General features: G+C 38.4%; 1 protein-coding gene across 3 annotated transcripts in view; it reads right to left on the reverse strand.

The window, feature by feature from the left end:
• Nucleotides 1–19,917, reverse strand: part of PIK3CG (phosphatidylinositol-4,5-bisphosphate 3-kinase catalytic subunit gamma) — a 33,236-nt gene that overhangs the window by 4,548 nt on the left and 8,771 nt on the right. For all 3 annotated transcript variants that reach the window (XM_018068043.3, XM_018068042.2, XM_008921318.3), the window contains 8 exons: nucleotides 16,498–16,563; nucleotides 16,168–16,393; nucleotides 12,224–12,327; nucleotides 10,553–10,699; nucleotides 9,227–9,317; nucleotides 6,023–6,153; nucleotides 5,316–5,427; nucleotides 3,277–3,434 (listed from right to left, as the gene is read on the reverse strand). In XM_018068043.3, the coding sequence (XP_017923532.1) occupies nucleotides 3,277–3,434; nucleotides 5,316–5,427; nucleotides 6,023–6,153; nucleotides 9,227–9,317; nucleotides 10,553–10,699; nucleotides 12,224–12,327; nucleotides 16,168–16,393; nucleotides 16,498–16,563 (1,035 nt within the window). The remainder of the gene's footprint in view (nucleotides 1–3,276; nucleotides 3,435–5,315; nucleotides 5,428–6,022; nucleotides 6,154–9,226; nucleotides 9,318–10,552; nucleotides 10,700–12,223; nucleotides 12,328–16,167; nucleotides 16,394–16,497; nucleotides 16,564–19,917) is intronic.

A 19,917-nucleotide genomic window follows, 5' to 3' on the forward strand; every position in this document is an offset into this window, starting at 1 on the left:
TGGACAAAGCACAAAAAAGACTATGAAGATCTCAGATGAGGCTTTCTCAAGGGTTTCTAAAAGTAAGAAGTGAAAAAGTTATGTGTTCATTGGAGTAAGAGAGTTGGTGGGTTTCAGCCAAAGGTTGGAAAGGAATTGCCACCACATATGACAAAGCAAGAGAAATCTGGGCAGTACTAAGGCAGCTGAAAAATTCATAGACAAAAGAGAAAAATACTTACCTTCTCGGATTAAGTTATGCTTAAATATATGTTTGCAATGAGGACAAACCCCATCAAATAGTGTTTCCTACTAAGCATTTCTGTGATGTCATTAATAACCTCTGGCCTCTAATTTTCATTAAATCATCACAAACAAAAATGGAAACAAGATTTAGATTAAGAACTTTCTATTGAAAGGAGCTTCATTGCTAGTTCCAGAAAGGTTGCCAGGCCATTGACAGCCTCAGAAGTTCACTAATAACAAACTATACTCTTCTGCAGTGAATTCCAGACAAAATTAATTGTCATTTTAACTTCCTCTGGCGTCTGTAGTATGAGCTATGGCTACATCTGTATGGACTGTGTCTAATCAGTAACAGAGAAATAAAATTTTTAAAAAGTAGATATTTTAAGTTATTAAAAACACCAAAGCCTTTAAAAAACAAAGGATTCTTCTGAAGTACAAACTCTTTTAATGCAGTTCAAGTACAAAATAATGAGAGATGCTCTTAAAAATTAATGAAGGATAAATGCTGAGACTTTTCCATTAATACATGAATGAGTCAGCAGGCACGCTGAATGAATGTCTCAGTATTAGGAAATATAATGAAACAAGTTAGTTGAAAAGTGAAACTATAATTTTATTTTTTTTACTCTGGCCATGTAATTAACACATACCTTTTTTATAGCAAAATATGTGATGCAGATCTTGCTCTATGTTACTGTTTTGCTTGTATGAAAGTATTTTAACTTCCTTTTTACTGGTCTTTGAGATGGAAAAGCCTTTTATTGTACTACCACAGTGGTTTATAAAGAGTAGCTGTTGCAGCATAACTATACATGAACTTGTATTTTTTGGTGAGTTAATTGTTGCCCGTGCCTAAATCATCTCACTTAAAATGCCCAGGTCACATATCATGGTCCCAGTTCACAAAGGCAAGGCACATTAATCACCTTTTATCTGCTAATGACACTAACGGAAATGACAGTGGCGCTATCACAGCATTCCTAAAATGTCTGCATTAGTGGGATGAAATTAGAAATTAATTTTAGAATTAGTACCAGAGTAACAAAATGTGTATCAGTCAAATCTAAGACAGGGTGATGGAGGCATGACATACTGAAGAGAAGCTGAGACCAAAATCACCTCCAATTGCTTTTGGCATTTGGGTTGCTGAAGTAAAGGTCAGATATTCCCTAAAGAGCCAGATGATCCACATATACGAACACAACTTTAATTCACTGAAGACATCAACAGGTCTTTCAACTCTGTTTGAAAGTCCACTTTCACACTTGAACTATTTTCTGCTTCCAGAAAAGAGGTCTTCTTTGAAATAACACACCCGAGAGTGGTGTTTCAGCCCCTCACTTGCACATGGCTACATCTGCAGCAACAGCATCATTCCCGTAGGCAGCACAGCTCACAGGCTTCTCTTGAGAGCATGGGCTCAGCATCCCCTTCCCATCCTTAAATCTTTTGAGCTACAAGCTCCCTTCAAAACAGTTGCACTGTGATAAAGCTAGTCCTTGCAAAGTGAAGACTCAAATATTGTACTTGGTTCTTCAGTTATTTTCAGAAGTGTGGGCAGTGACTTCAATGAAAAGATAGTTGGGTCTTTTTGTGGGTCCTTTCCCCCTACACACACACCCTCTCCCTCCCTTGTGACTGTCTCTGGTGGACAATGTGATTTGTCCTAAGATAAGAATACCAGGTGGGAATTGCAGGAGGAACTGTCTGGATGCTCACATAATGAAAGGATTCCAGAGATGGGTGAGCAATGATGACTGTGATCAACTTTGGTACACATCCTCTGATTTTGGTATACATTGTCCTGCAAAAGGGTACAAAAACTGGGCCAACTGGGCAAACTGGTCTCCCGAGGCTGCAGGCAGCTTCCACCCCTGGCAGGGACACCTGCAGGGTATATCCAGCTGTTAAATGGGGAACACTCAGTTTTATATGAGTGAGAGATCCGGTCACACGGAGATACAACTGCTAAAGTCGTTACAGCGAGGACCCACCTGGTGTTCTTATCTTAGGACAGTTCACATTGTTCATCATACACAATTGCAAGGGAGAGGAGGTGTGTGTGTAGGACCCAGATCTGCTATATAGTCATGTATATGTTCAGAGGGACATAGTCACCATCCAACAGTGAGAATCTTAATTAGGTACTCAGGTTAGAAAACCAGACCCCTGACTGGGACTGGTTCACCCACAGCAAATCCAGAACATAAAAGTTAGGCTTTTGCTTTGACTCACACTCTGCAGGAGACTTTTCTTTTGATATTGTAAGGAACCTGCTTTCTAAATCAGGCACTTATTTGAAGCCTCTAAAAGATGACAACAGGAATAACACTGCAGACATACATTTACTTCAGACTAGCCATGCTCTCAACCACTTCACTAAACATGCTGAACAGCATTTTGCTTTGCTCCCTCTTTGCCCAGGTCCTACAGTTGCTTGAATAATCACAAGTGTTTTGGAAGTGCTCAATTTCAAATAGAAGCTGCAACTGAATAGATTTTTTAACACCATTCTTTTCTTTCAGAGTTAAAATCTATCCATCCATTTCACAAAACCAGCATCTGACATAGCTTAGGGTCACTACAGATTTTTATTCAGATGCAGCAGTCTGACCACTAAAACTCAAGAGCAGAATCAGTAGGGAATCACTAGTAAGGCCAGCTGAGGAATGCCTCACACCTGCTTGCACTATACAGAGGCTCTGCTTAGTGCCATGAGTTTCCTCTAACTTCACAAGCACTGAAGCCCTCTGCAAAGTATTTTCAATCGAGATAAGAAACAATGAAAGCACTGCTTATCTGGTCTGCTGCTAACAAGCTTTTCAATGTGGCTTTGTGGATGTTTGAATTCTATTTCCCATAATCCTACAAATAATTTTTGCTCTTAGTTGGGCTTAAAATATCCCAGAATTGTATTATGATTCATTACATTTTACTAGCATAATGCCAAGGAGCCTAGATCTTTGAAAACCAAGGCACTAATGTTCATTTCAGAGGATAAAAAAAACATTGCTTAATTGATTTGCAGCTAGATACTCATTCTTTTACCTGAAATTTATGGAAATGGAGACTTGTCTTCTTTCCGGAAGTCCCCATGACATACAGGAAATCTGGAGTCAGCACAAAAGGAACTCTCTCCTTATTAATTCCAAGGAAGCTTTTATAATTCCCAAGAATATGGCCAAAATCAATATGGAAAAGGTTACCTTCATAAAGAGAAGAAGAAGTCAGAGTCACACTCAAATACAATAAAATGCCAAGAACACTTACTTCTATTTACAGTAGTTCCAAACCCTCTTTTTTTGGTATATATGATCACTCTTTAGTTCAGCAGAAAAGACAATTTTCTCTCTTTTTTTTTTTTTTTCTTAAAATAGATAATTCTGTCCTTTTGGCAAAATTACTTTTTATTTATCTTTGGCAGTTGTTAAAAACCCAGCAGAGCTGTTGTATTTTCTAAACATACACTCACAGCTTTTTAAAAATCAACCAAGGAAAGCCTGTGCCTCAGATCCATAACAATCACTACATGGAAAAGGCTTGAGGGTTGTGTTTCAAATACCCATGGGATTCTGGTACCACCCATCTCCTTGGCATATGTCATTGACTACAACATGCTTCTTCCTCACAGACCTGCATTAGCAATTTCTAAACCACTCTGTATGTGCAGAGTAACTCTATATTGTCACCCTTTTGATAGCTTTGAGAGAGCAGCAGGGTATCAGTTCCCACAAAAGCAATGAAAAATTTTCCTTTTAAGGACCTCTACACCTACAGGACTGGAATTTGCTGCTACTCTTCAGATCACTTCATTACTTTCCCTGGCAGCCACGTTAAGGATAAAAGAATATGGTTACTTAAAAACACAGATTTGTAACAGTGACACTTGTATAAAAAAAGATAAAACATCGAATTATGTAAGATGATACTCAGGAGTGATCTGTAGGTGGAACATCCTTATTTTAAGCCAGCTTCCAAGCTCCCCCAACCTACCAAATCTGACTCCCTGCAGACCTCTCAGACTGACATCCTTCTGGCTTCTCAGGCTTAAGATAGATCCCATAAAAGACTCAAAGGCAAACCTGCTCCTGACCACAGCAGAATAACACTTCTCTGCTTCCCTGTCTACTGACCTATGCCTCATGTTCTGCCTATAGGAACTAACACTGCATTATATTATATATAATGTTGAAATTAAAGCACTCCTTTGTTGTCTTTTCCTCAAGGACTTCTGCTGAACTTTTTTACTGTAGTCTTCAATTAGCTAATTTCTGCCTTCAGGGTACTTCTCTCTAGCCTTCAACTGGTAAAATTTTAGCTATAATATGATGAATATTACATATCCAGCCTTCTAACTAAGCCCTATTTTCCTAATTTTCCTAAAGACTAATTATGAAGTAAGAGGATCATGAAACTAAAAGTGAATTCCTTAGGCCAAAAAAAACTTCTTCATATGTACTGCTTGTTCTGGTGTCCTTCCCGGGACTTCCATAGGTAAGTAAAATTAGTATGAAACAATGTGCAGCTACAGAAACAATTCCCAAAGTTTATAGTACAAAAAAATTGTGGGTTTCTTCAGAAGGATTGCAACTTTCCCCAGGCTTTAGCAGCAAAACCAATACACTCCATGTACAATTATTTCCTAGGATTTTTTTACAATACATAAAGCAATTATGTTCCTCAGAAGTGAAAATATCTGAATTCTGACATACAGTTCCACAGAATTCTGTCAGAACCACATCCACACATCATCAGCTTTCTGCTTTATGAAGTTTTTCTGGTGTTTAGATCTTAGATGTAGACACTAAAAAACACTGTTTTATATTCCTCATGACTTAGTTTGTATCAAACTGCTCCTTGAAAAATAATGGCATTATTAATGATAATATCTAGAGCCTGTATGAAGGCCAACAGGGGTGACAATACATTTCAATGTCACAGGAGGACCTGAACATGTAAGCAACACTGACAGAACTGGATTGTGTCTCTTCATTCATTGTTAAATGCCTTATTTATTAAAATGAAAAATAAATCTAGTTAAGTATAGACAGTCTATACTTCTATGAAATTCTCACAAAATAACCCACCTGTTTCTGTAATCATGATGTTGTCATTGTGCCTGTCACCTATTCCAAGTACAAAGGTTGCCACACAGTATCCAGCACAAGAGTAAACAAATCTTTCCACAGCTGCCTGAAACTAAAAATAAATCTTAAGAGTTGACAAATGCTTCAATGCTAGACACTAAATGCAATAATTCTCAGAGTTATGTACCTTTCTGTTGACATGTATCTATCAGCAGTTAGACAAACTGCTGCACAGCAGAGATCACGATCACAGCCCCACACTGAGCTGTGTGAGCAGGCTCTATCCCTCAGCACAGAGAAAAGCAGCACACAGTTGCTCACACATTCTGAGGAAGAAAGGCTGGCAGAAAGCTCTAGCTGGTCAGTGGACCCGCCCATGCAAAGGACTTGTGAATACCCAAAACTGTATCTAAATCCTCTAAAACTACACTGACTTTCAGTGTTCTCAGATGTCCTTTCAATCTTCTCCTCATGTATCACTTCTAACTTCCACTGACAAAGAAGTAATTTCAAAAGCATCTTGTCTCTCAGGAGTCTGGCTGCCAGCTGGATGCTAAGGCTCTTTCACAGACACCTGCAGCTGAGTGCAGGGAAAACAAATGGATTTTTCAAACTCCCATAAGTAACAAACACAAACATATGTGCTCCATGCTCCTAAATCAGTAGGGTACATCTGAAAATCCTACTTAAAAATTCAAAAAACTCACCTTCTCTTCAATCATGCATCTCTCCTTGAGCCACTGATTTAGTATTTCATCCTTAAATGCACCAGTGTTCCCAACTGTGCTCTGTTGAATTTTGGCAATTGTTGTAGCATCTTTCACAATTTCGATCATTCCTAGAGAAAGTAAGGAAGAAGTTAGAAGAAGTTATTGAATTTATATCAGAGCATATTAAAAATATGCAAAATTAAATTTTAAACTGGGTTTTAAAATTGACTACAGAACTTCATAGGCTGTGAGCAGACATTCATTTTACAAGCAAGGTTCTTGTTCATTTCCAGCTGAAACCAGCCAGAGCTCACAAATAGCCTGGCATCCTAAAATCCTCCTCTTTTATAATGGAAAGTATTACATGATGAGTGGGGACCCTCTGCATAAGGCATTTCCCCAGGAGAGAAACTACTCCTGTCCTGAGCCCCATTCACATTCTCTGCAGCTTCTCTCCAATTTCACAAATACGAGGAGCTGAAGAAAAGCTTCAGTGTTGCAGTAGTCTAGGGATGCAAGTGTTGCCAGGGCTGTGGCAGAGGAACAGAGCTGGCTATCCTGCAGTAAATCCAACTTAAGCTTCAGTGTTCATATACACAGAAAAGTTCAGAAATACCAGTACACAGTGAGGAATGGTAATGAGATTGCTGGTGGAAAGCTCTGGCTGTCAGGGCTCACAGGTCTGTCCCAAAACTGAAAAGACCCTCGCCAAGGCAAATTGGCACATCACAGCAACGTGGTGCAGAAACAAGGCCTCATACTGTCCATGACAAAACAGCATGTGATGTAGGGGAAGCTAGAGGGAAATGCAGGAACAGAGGCTGCAACACAACTCTACACTGTAGCCAAGACTAGCAAATGCAGTCTGCTCTTGGACTGGGCATACGTGCATGGGGGGGGAGTCAGATTTTAGCTGAGGTTATCAGGTAATTGGAAATATTTTATTTTCTTCCTCTGGTTCAAGTTTAACAGTGTCTTCTAGCTTCAGGTCCAGCTCAGAGATGAGCAAGCAAAGAAAAATATCCCTTTCTCCTCAAAGCAATTCAAAGCAGTTTCTGACTTCGTTTCAGTTTGACTCTGAAACAGATCAATTTATTTCTATTCACAGACCTTTTTCCTTTTTGCAATTACTGCATTATGTGCAAATTTTTCAGTCACAGAATAACAACGCAGTAATCTCTTCCTGCCTTCCACTCATGACTGAATTCATGGCTGAATACTCCCTGAAGGTATCTCTTCTGTCCTGACAGTGGCCTGGATTTGTTTGTAATAAAACTATTGTGGAAATATGACCTCTGAAACCCACTGTCAAGACCACCAAACTAAAAAGCTCTGCATTTTGGTCCGTGCTTGCCAAGTTGTTGTTTTCCTCCCGGGAGTGAGCTCCAGATCACATTCCAGCTGTTGAAAAGGTTTTCCCTGCCTGTGCTCAGAAATCTCCCTCTACCGGCCAACAGCTCCTTGATTCCAGGGCTGCAGAGCTGGCGCAGGAGGCATCTTCTCTAACTAGGACAGAGGTTCTCAGCTGGGAGGAAGTGCAGCAGTAAATGCACTATGTGATGTGTTTCTGGGGATCTGTGGTACTAAAGCAGATGATTTTTTAAGAGCCAGCTTGAACTGCCCTGAAATTCGGCAGGAATGCAGCACAGTAAGTAGTGATAATTGTCTAGCAGAGCTAGGAACATACAGACGTGTCAAAGGGCAAGAGAACAGGGTATGGTCTTTTACTAGTGATACATAGAAGAGAAAATTCCTTTTATAGAGCAGAAGTCTACTTGGCAGCAGCAGTGGAGAGGACACGTTTCCAAAATTACAAACTGCACTGAATGCAGATGTCTTTAACAGACTGAGAAAGCCCTACAAGGGAGGGGATGCCAGCCCCAGGTGTAAGACACCTGTTTCACCCTGTGTTCAGTGTAGCATGGGATACTGTCCTTGTGCCAACACACAGAAACTGCCCAAGTTCCACAGAAATATTAGGAGGGAGGGAAGAAGAAGCTTGTAAGAAGACTGCGTGTGAATATTGTGAAAGAAGATTTGCATACCACTACTCTTTGGTTTTGTTCCAAACAAGCATAAGCTCTACATCAAAGTGTCCAATATTGGGTATTACTAATTTAGGCTGCAGGTATTCCCAGCAAGCCAAGCAGGAGTGTTTACATGATTAACCATGCCCCTACTGTGGTGCTAAAAGGAGGCTAAATTCTTACATCTCTTCCACGCATATAGGAAAATAAAAAATTATTTCCTTAAAGAGACAAAGGAATGGGGAATCAATTAAGAATTCATGAAAGAATAATTAAGTCTGTAGCTTGAATATGAGAATGCTGGGATCAATAGCAGAACTTCTCTTTCGTCCTCCATTTTTTCAATAAATTACACTGCCTTAAGATGATTTTAAACAAAATCATACAAAATCCTAAAAATCTCTCTAAAATATTAGGTTTATTTTACCATATCTAGAAGAGGGAAAAAACCACAATCCTCCTTATATTTAATTAGTATTCTGATTTACAATGTTCCATTTCCTTTATTATTAAAATTCTATCAATATGTATTATTCAATTTTAAAACATTTATATTAGGAGAAAGGAAACCCTCTTATAACACACTACCAGGTATTTTATCAGTGAGTTTGGGTTTCCTGTGTTACTGAGATATGCTGAAATTTTATTTGCCAATGGATTTTAGAGAGCAAGTGCATTACACATGTATATTAAAAAGAGTTCTTCATTTTACTGGGATTTCTTACTTGATTTCTCTCACTATGAATTCTGAAAAATAGATCATCACGTTGTTGCTTCTATGTAGTATAGGGTATGAAGCTTTAGGTCATGAAAAAAATGTAGATGTTTTGCTCTTTTCTCTGTTTCATTCTTATCAACACGTTAAAACACATCTTGAATAAGTCACTCACTTTCACCACTGTTTCCTATTAAATATTGTTATTAAAGAGAAACTTGCAGCACCACCCAGTTGGAGTTGCACAGGAACCACAGTTAAGCTGGTGCAGTGCAGCAGCTCAAGGACATCCATCAGAAGGGCAGAAATCACTGCCAAGACGCAAACAAAGGCTGCTCACAGACAATGTAATAAAGTTCTATTTATCTTAGGACTACAGTACATATCAGAATAGTTCTCCCATACACAACTTTGGTAAATATGATATTTTGAATTTCTAATTACAGTGTGATCACATACCTATTTTGTTCCCTGTAGAAATACAACCATACGGTAACAAACAGAGGTCCAAGGATTCTGCTTCCCAAATGGATTCCATAATTCGAAGAATCTAGTAAAAAAAAAAAAGTATATGCTAAGTTATTTCAGATTATTTGAATGTTATGTCTTACTCATACAAATAACACTACCCAGATTTCTGAGATGGGGCTAAATTTACATGGTTATTGGACAGATTAAGAGACAAATACAGAAAGTGTGCAGCCATTCAAGATTATCAGTTACAGAACCAGGGTTTGTACTTCCTCATCTGTCCTGTGACTGGGCAATCTCTACCCCTTTATAAAGTATTAATAAATATATTGTATAATTTCTACATATGCTGTGAGGTTGAATACATTAGTAAGGATGTCCATTTTTCCCCATAAGTATCCCCAAAAGTACTAACAAACCAGTTTTCATAACAATCACTGAAATATTACTACAGTAATGCTACCTACCAATTTCTTTTTCATTTAACTTCACCCATTGCATAAATAAATGATAAAAACGCTTCATCAGAAAAACAGGTCGTCTTTCCCGAAGTAAGATTCCATCTCTAGAACACCCAGATGTGATGTATGGCATATGGCAGGAAAAAACAGGGTTACAGTATGGATGGGTCTAGCTGGGATGAAGCTCATTTTCTTCAGAGCAGCTTGTATGGTGCTGAGTTTTAGGCTGGTGATCAAAGCAATGCTGGGAACACACTGATGTCCCAGCTATTGCTGAAGAGTGTGTGCTGAGCGTCAGTGCTGCCTGTTCTTCACTCTGCCTCACTGTGACTAGATCAGGGAGGGCACAAGAGGTTGGGAGGGGACACAGCCAGGCAGATGACTCAAACCAACCAAAGTAATACTCCATGCTCAGCAATACAAGAGGGAGGAAGGGGGTTAGGTAGGTTAACCATCCCCTGTGCAGGAACTGGCTGGACACTGGTCTACCCATGGGATGTGGTGAGTGACTGCCTTAGCATCACTTGTTTTGTTTTCTTTCTCTTTTCTTCCACTTCTCCTTTGCTTACTAAACAGTTTTTAGCTCAACTCACAAGTTTTCTTGCTTTCACTCTTCCTCTTTCCCCATCCCGTTGGCATTAATCCACAAAACAGTAACATAAGAAACTGCAGTACAAGAAAGATGATCCAATGTTGATAAGAACCTTGCCATACACAGTTTAAAAAACAAAAGACAACCTCATATTTCATATGGACAGTAAAGATAAGGTACTCATACTTTCGAAAAGGAAAACTATGTTAAAATATTTTAAAATATTCACATTATTTACTTTATATGTTTTAGCTATCATACCTGTAAAATAAGCATGTCCTGACGGAGGTCATCTCCATGTTTGAAGATTATGCCTATGGTTTCATTTGACAGAGCTGTTGGATCTGCACATTTAAACTCAAGCCAGAGGGGCTTCTTCTTAGATGCCATTACTTTACATTTTTCTATCTGTGAAAGACACATTTATTGCTTGCTAGCCATTGTACTCCAATGTCAACACAACTAACCTTTTTACACAGCAGCTACAGAATAGTTTATCAACTTCCAATCAATTATACCACAAAAAACACACTGAAAGTACATGTAAGGAACAGTGTTCAATTGCCATATAAAGCCTTACTGAACCTGCACAACTTTTAACCACTGCCCATGATAAAGGAAAAAGTGTATCTTGACTCTCCAAAACTGGATTTGGCATGTAAATCTGCTTTATACAGATTTAATTAGGAATAGAGATCCTGACAAAACTGGCAAATATGGACCCTCAAAACAGGACTTCAATAAGTGCTTTGCAAAAACAGAACATAATCATTGTCCAATGCAATTTACCACATTATCCACCCTTGTGACTCCTAGCAACTACATTCCATATTGCTTGACTCAATTCCCTTAGCAAATTGGTCAAATTCATGGAGAAAATGGCATTTTTAAAACTAATGTAACATCATAATTTGTAAAATAAGAAAATTAATTCCCTAGTTTTATTACATTTTTAATCTTGATAAATTCAGCATTGCAATGAGTGAAACTGCATTACTTCAAATGTTTTCTCCAGTAATTATGGCTAATACAACTGCAGTATGCAATACTTTCTATTCTGGAACTCCTGATTCATGGTTGAACATTACTGTGTACAATAAAGCCATCTAAAACAAAAAAATAAGCAACTGCACATTAGTGTTTGAGAGCTGATAGAGAGAGATGACATAGGAGATGAGTATTTTAGAATATTCACATTTCATAAACTGAAGTTCTGAGCCTGCAGTTTAAAGCAAAACAGTTTTTACCATCCTTGGTTTGAAAAAGGAAAGAAGTTTTTAAATCTTTGAACTTTCTAGAAACACACTGATTTTGCTTCTAATACTTGGTTTAGACTAGTACCTCAGCCATGCACAACTGGGAAGTGTTTAATTCTCTCAGTTTGAAGATAGATGAGCCTATAGCCTGCTTACCAAGGCACAGGTTTATTTAACAGAAACATGGCCATATCTAGACCTGATGATACCTAATACCCAAATAGTACCTGGCTATTCAGCAATTCCTTAAGTTGGATGGTCCTTGGCTTAGAGAAAAATCAAGAGATTCTTTTCTTGTGGGGTCCTTGCTGCACATCAAGTGACTCCAAGGATCTTCACTGTGCCTCTTTACCCACACCTCATTTTGCATAGCAAATGCATGATCCAATTTCCTTTCACTACATATCCTGGATTAAACTAATGGAAAAATTATAATTGCCATTTAATGATTAGAATTTCATGGGTTGCATTTTTTGTAGCACACAGTGGCATATCATTACACTTAGAAAAATTGTAATAGCTCCGGGAACAAAAACTTACTGAGTCCATGAAATGGCATCATGTTCACACTGAAATAAGACCTTTAGACATATTAGCAAGATTTTTTACCAAATGACACATACTTGCAAATACACTTTTTTTAAAAAGGATTTTCAGAAACTCAGAATATACTTACCACCAGGGCTCCTGCTCTTAGCCCAGGATCATATGGAACTCTAAAACTTTCTGGAAGTTTGCTGCTCTGTAATTTTTCAAGCTTTTGTCTCAGCTGTGCAATAACTGTAATGACAAGTAAAAAAACACAATGAAATCAAAAGTTGGACGGCAAAAAGTTTACAGGTAATCAAACTTGTTAAGCATCATGATTTGGTTAAAAAGCTCTGCTTAGCTACTTTTTAAATTGTTTTCCTCATGGATGTCCTGATTTGAAGAATGGAGGAAGACTCTTTAACTTGCACTATCAATGGTCAGGGTTGTTTCAGATACCTAAAGTTTTCGAGCACCACACAAGTCGTGTGCTTTCTCTGCAGTGTTAGAAGCACTGCATAGTGCTTGGTGTCCTTCTGAAAACTCAAGAGATTACATTAAAATGTCAACTTCCATTTAAAAAACAAAACACAGTAGAACACACAAAAATACTTTGCCTTATAACTGACAAGAAATGCAGACAGACTTGTGGCTTTTGAACTCTTGGTAAGACACAATACAGAGGTACTGAATTTCCTATCCTCCTAAAACTGGTTTCATATTGCAGCCCTGTTAATCCCACATTCCACTAAGAAGAAAATTCACTGCATGTTTATATGAACGAGAATTTTACTGTTCATATCTGAACTCAATCTTTTAATTCATAAAACTTCAAGCTTCTGAATCTTCAGCTCAGAACAGTACAGATTACACAACATATGAAGTACTTTGTTCATCTCAGCTAGCAGGTGTTAGCAGCATAAGCAATACACTGGTTATTACCCTGCATTAGGATGAAGACCTGAACACTGTTCTAAAAGAAACTGTAGCTACACAGCAGAGGATGCATATACATGTTTGAGTAATTTTGGAGATAAAAATTAAAGAGCAAAAAAAACTGTACTGAGAAAACTAGACATGGACCTGGATACTTGAAACGGGATCATAATCATAGAATCATGGATTAGTTTGAGTTGGACAGGACCTTGAAAGGCCGTCTAGTCCAACCCCCTGCAACAAGCAGGGATATCTTCAACAAAACTTGCTCAGAGCTCTGTCCAACCTGATCTTGAGTATTTCCAGGCATGGGGCATCTCCATTTCCCTGGGCAACCTATTCCAGCGTTCCAACACCCTCATCATAAAAATGTCTTCCCTATGCATAGTCAAATCTACCCTCCTTTAGTTTAAAGCCATTACCCCTTGTCCTGTTGCTGCAGGTTCTGCTAAAACGTTTGTCTCCACCTTTTTTTATAAACTCCCCGTAAGTACTGCAAGGCTGCTGTAAGGTCTCCCCAGAGCCTTCTCTTCTCCAGGCTGAACAACCCCAACTCTCTCAGCCTTTCCTCACAGGAGAGGTGGTCCAGCCCTCTGATCATTTTTGTGACCCTCCTCTGGACTCATTCCAGCAGGTCCATGTCTGTTCTGTCCTGAGGGCCCAGGATCTGGACACAGTGATCCAGGTGGGGTGTCACAAGGGCAGAGGAGAGGGTAGAATCACCTCCCTCAACCTGCTGCCCACACTGCTTTTGATGCAGCCCATGATACTTTGGCTTTTTGGGCTGTGAACGCACATTGACAGAAAATGAAGACAGTTTAAGAGCTGCTATCAAACTAAGAAAGTCAAGCCAAAAGAAGTAGCCAAGAACTCACAGAACACAAATGTTACACAAACTACAAGGTTTTAGAAAAGAACTACCTAGCAGTGCCTGGTGACCATTTTCTTCTAGTAAAAAATAAATCTGACAGCAATACCCAGGAGCTACTAAGTAGACTTTATAATTAGACACTTTTCAAAAAAACCACCAAAACCCACAATAACCAAACCCAAACCAATTAACCAAAAAACTAAAACCCCTAACAAAATCCCCTCCCCCCCAAAAAAACTCTCACCTAGGTTGTAGTAACTTGGGTCATGAAACAGCTATCTAAAATGTAACTATATATTTCCTAGAAAAATGTAGCTTTACTTCAGTAAGTCTCCTCATTGTAATTACTGTAATTTGAAAACTGCAGGCCAACTAATTGAAGCAAACAAAGATAAGGAATTAGCTGATTTTAAAACACAAGCAAAGGCACTTGCTAAAACAATTTTCAAGTTGATCTAGCTTAAGAACAAGGTGTTATGCATTTTAAGAGATGAAACAGCTGCACAGACACATTTCTGGGAAACAAATTATCTAGCACAGTGGTGATGAAAGCAGATAATCCTGTGAAAGATGTAGTATTATTATCTTAAGAATTTATTTATTTATTATTACTTGCTATGTTCAAATATAAGCAAAGAGATTACATGAAAAGTTAAAGAAACAGTTTGACAGCATGATTGCTACTAGAATAGTATGGGCTTAACAGGAAGGAATTCACCCTTTAAAAAAATCCACAAACACTGGAGGAAGAAACATACATACAAGAATTAGATTAGACTGCATGACAGAATGAAATGAAACAGAACAGAACATTCAGACTGAAAATATGAACAATGATGAACATAGAAATGGCAGAGCAAAAAAGAAGCAATAATCTAAAGAATAAATTTTAGGATATACATTTTTAAAAACATAAGAAGTAGAGGGGGCCTGTAGGAAAAATTATGTCCTCCATAATCTGAGAATAAATTACATTACTTGTAGAATTAGTAGGACACTCCACATTTTCAGGAAGCCTTATTCAGTGAAAGTGTCAATTATATAAGTCATCTTTCAATGTTCTGCTGTACATTACATACAAAGATTTCTTTAACTTCAAAACCTCGTGGGTGTTAATGTGATTGCTTTCTCTTGAAACTTTTCTTCTTTGCCCACATATCCTTCAAAGATAATGTATTATGGAATCCACTGCTGTTACAGACATGTACATCTGCAAGGATGTAAAATTTCTTTCCAAAATACGGAATTCTGACTAAATACATTTAGGTTACGGAGTATTTTAAGATAAATTTAGGAAGTTGATTAGAAACAATGTTTTATATGGGGCTTCAGTAAGCCACTTAACTCACACTATGTGGTAACATAACAGATATTACATAATATATTGAAGAATAAATGCATATTTCCTTCAATTTTCTTTTGAAACACCACCACACCCACTTCTGTATAGCCAGGGTGGAAAGGCTCTCCAACCCAAGGAATTCCTGGCCTGGAACATCCCATGCTGAACACCCAGGAAGAGGTGGTCTCTCCACAGCTTTAAGAGCTTTAATATTATCATATGTCTTCTTGCACTTACCCCCAACACCAAGAAAGTAACAAGAATGAGGATAGACAAGCTTTAAGGGAAGTTGGGGGGGAAGGTGGGTAAACCCCAGAGGTAAGCAGGCACTGCATGATCCTATTGTGGCTTCCAAAGCAGTGCTTCCAAGAACTAGAAATAACAACACCACATCCACATCCGTGTCTCACGGATTTGAGGACAAATGCTCCTCAAAGACATGCTCGGTATATTCAGCCCTGATCCACCACCAGCTTCTTTCATGGCATAGCAGAAGTGGTACTGGAATCCTCCACCATCTTCTTGCCAAGAGTCTTTTAGTGAGAGCTTAGGGTAAGGCTGTGTTTCTTGGTAAGTGTCACTTTTTATTTCCAGTTGATATTTGTGTCCTGGATTGTTTCTTTCTTCAGTGCTGGCATTCAGCTAAGGGTTATGTACAAGAACTTAGCTGTTTGCCAGTTGCATGGCATGAGATTCAAGAAGATAAGCCAAAGCATGGGAAAGCACTGGGTGTCTAGAACAGTGATATTCTTCTCCTTCTGGGGGAAGAAACTATTAGTGGTTCAATCATTATTAGCTTACACACATATTTTAAAAGAAAATTACGCCCTTTGACAGTAATTTATCCACAAATTTTCTAAATAAACAGTGCTATCTAGTTTTTCAAACCCAAAGAGAAAAAACCAGTAATATTACCAACAAAGAAATGCCTGTTAGCAAATACCTTGAGAAGTAACATCATACTTTTCTGCAGAAACTGATTTTATCTCCATTGTGACTTTGTGCAGCAATTCAATAACTTGAACCTGCTTCATGAAGTCATGCAGCATTGCCTTCCCACAGCCCCTGAGATAGGCCTCGAGGATGACCGCAAACCTCTGCTGGTAATGCATGGACTGGGCAATCTCGCTTCTCAAGAACCAAAACAAGAAGTGACCAATTCTTTTGTTCTAGTGGTGAAGAAAAATACTGCAATCAGCACACATTTCTTGACAAAGGGTTTTAATAATGCCAGCAACTTCAGCGTAAGTTGGCTGTATTTTGAAGTACTTACCCTCAAACCACGTTTGAGCAGAAATCTGGCCAATGCACTGTCATGATATGGCTCAAATTTCACAGCCTGAGTAATACAAACAGAAGGCATGTTATTAACACATTTAAGATCCCAATGCACTTACATGTATGCTGACATCTACAGAATACACTGCTGCAGGAGTAGAAAATGTGTAACAAAGCAGGTCTTTTCAAGGCTTCTCTGTATCTCATTCAAGAAGCACTTTTTCTTTGCAACAGGTTCTTTTCAGGTTTATTATTAATGTGGCAAGCAAGGCATGGAGTATCTAACCAGTGAGGCTGACCTGAGCACATGAAGGAATGTGAACAAAACAACATCATTCCCAGGCTGTAGAAAAAGTTAGCAAGATCAGGAAACAGTCTGCAGTCTGACTGATGCTGAGAATGCTTGAAATTTTTACTGCCAGATGAAATAACATATTTGTAATAATTCTTCAATAAAAATATCAATAATAAAGTAATGGTTTTGGACAACATCTGCTACTTTGGGAGTAAGGCCCCAGGGTTTACTGCTGGGTTCTCCAGAAAGCATGGGATACAGGAGCAGCTTCTCAGAGCACCTATCTGGCCTTTAACCCCTAAACGAATCACAGAATCATAGAATCAACCAGGTTGGAAAAGACGTCGGAGATCATCAAATCGAACCCTTGATAACAGAATAAAGGCTCTGATACACATCCTGTACTGATGCAGTACAATTAAGAGGAAGACTTCACCAGAGCGTTTTTTTTAATGACTCTGTGAGAATAGATGTATTTTTTCTCTTCCAAAAGCTGCTCCCCTCCACCCAAGCCCAAAGACATTTCCAAGCTACTGCCAAAAAAGCGTGTGGAAAAAAAGTCAACAATTCTTTTCAAGTGTCAGCACTGGAACTTTTTTGCTGTTATTCTCTTCTTCAACCCAATAACCAAGTGAATTGGTCTTCCAGAAAACTATCACACTTCCAGATACTGGGCTGTGCCAGGGAACTTCAACTCATTTTTCCAGCAACTTCTTTTCTGTTGCTTCAGGAACTCAAGTTTATAGAAGCTTTGTATTAAGGTTAATGGTGGAAAAAAAGTATGCATGTATATCCCATGGCAAGAAAAAATAAATAAGATGCATACAATCTCTGAAACAGAGTCAGAAAATCCTGTCATGGACTGAGGGGATTGGTGAATGGCTTCAGGTTCTGGAAATAGAGTGCCAGGAAGCAGCCTGTAGGGAGATTAAGGGAAAACAAAGGGATGCGCAGAGAGCTGGGTGCATGTAGTACGCTCAGCTTTCAGAAGCAACTAAGTATGCAAACCTCTAGCAGTAGTTATTCAACAGAATATAATGGCTCTTTCAAGATCGTTGCAGTCTGCAGCTTGCAAAGAAGCAACCAAGCCATCAGCAAAGGTCTGCTAAATTCATCAAACGAATCATAGTTTTATAAACTCTTAAAAGTGCTGTGGCACACAGTTGCTTTTTTATTAACTTATCAACATGATTTCTGAAATGTTAATCTTCCTGTGGGTTTATTCAACAGAAAAAAAATCAAGCTTCTTCAGTCAACCTTCTAGAATGAACCAACTTAGAAAAAGGTCATAAAGACACGTTCTTCCCAGCTGCTGGTTAAGAGACAGACAAGAAAGCCAAGCACCAGACTTGCCCTTCTCCTGTATCATAATTCTGCAAGAACTGTCTTGACTGTCTCCGCAATACGGCTCCATTTCCCCAAACAACTTCATCTTATTTAGGAAAGATGATAAGAATTCACAAGCATAAACTGATTTTATGATATATAGATCCTTTTATTTTGTGTATGAGATTAGGAGGTATGAGGGGTTTTTAATAAAAATTAATTTTCACTGCAGTAAGGTGCCCAACAGCAATAACTATCACATAAATTCAAATGGATTTGCTTACAGTTCCAAGGAAGCCTATTAAAAACCTCATTCTGGTATATACTATGCTTAATGTTCTCAGTGCATATCCATGAAAAACATTTTAAGACTGAAATACAGCCAAACAACCAACATTGCTCCAAAACAAAGCATCCTCATTAAAGTTGCAAATATAGTTTCATAAAATAATATTAAAAATATATTATGAGCATTCTTATCGAGCTGATGTTTTAGAAATAATTATTTTCAAAAGTCAAGCCCATTTTTCTTTTTTCCTCACAAAGTCAAACATCAACTTTTGCACAGCAACAATAAAAGCTGGCCATTAAAAGATGTCTGCTGGCACTTCATCAGGTCCCTGCACATATCCTTTGCCTTGTCAATTCAGCACAAGAGCTTTAGTCACTGCCATATGCATGAACTGTAGTCGTTAGTGTTCATCTTACAAAGGACTCTGTTGCATTTTAACTATCCTATCCATGTTCTATCAACTGAACAGAGAATGACAGACCATTACAGGAAGCTAAATAGGTTTATTTATGGTGTGGCTGCTTCTATTTGGTATAAACCTGGGGGGAAATAAAATGCTTGCTTGATTTCTAAGGGAAGGTAAAATGGAGGTAAAAAGAGGGCAATAAGCCACAGAGCTTTCATGAAGGCATGCATTTGAAAGGTGATGACCATTTGCAAAATAGACATTTCGGATGTGTCCACTGACGTAAAGGAATGGCTGACATCCATTCTCTGAAAAACGTAGATTTTTATATACATTGTGGTACCAAAGCTTTCCTGCAGGATGCTGACAGCCTACATTCCACTGTTAGCTAAGAAACAAAGACAAGGATAGCAGTAGAGAGGTGAAAGTTGGAATCTAGCATTTTTTTCCTTTTTAAGGATAGTAATCTGTAATTTCTTACATCTCTTCCTAAAAATGACACAGCTAAGTTAAGCCACTATGATTTTATGCTACGGTACTTTATTTAACTTTTAGAGAGATTTATTTTTTTTAAAACTCACCAGATTTGTACTTTCTGAAAACAAACAATTTCAAAAACAAATGGAAAAAACCCCAGTACTTCCTCCATTCTCTCAGGCATTTGGATAGCAACCAATCACCATCCCAAACTCCTAATTTGGATACCAAAAAAAGTGAATAAAATTGCTGAGCCACATGTAGATAGCAAAAGCTCACAAGCCAAGCAGATATATATAGCAGCAACTATGTGGGAGGCCCAATGAGGTAACCGTAGCGACTCGTTTGGTTAATGCAGAAGTGCATAAATTCTGCCTAATCTTCAGATAGGCAAATACAAGGCTAGAAAGGTTTTGTTTAAAGTACTACTGATGTGCAGCAAAATCTGAGCTACTAACTTCCATTTTCCTGGGAACCCAGGTGCTCTCTGAACCTGCAGAAATTAAAAGCCCCATCCTGCAGCTTCCCCAGCTGTAGCTGTTCCATTTCTATTTTCTTTTGAATTTTGAATGCCAACTTTGTCCTCTGATTTTCTGAAAAAAGTATTTCCTGCTCCGAG

The sequence above is a fragment of the Manacus vitellinus genome, unplaced genomic scaffold (genome assembly GCF_001715985.3).
Source record: "Manacus vitellinus isolate BGI_N305 unplaced genomic scaffold, ASM171598v3 scaffold_13_pilon, whole genome shotgun sequence".
NCBI lineage: Eukaryota > Metazoa > Chordata > Aves > Passeriformes > Pipridae > Manacus > Manacus vitellinus.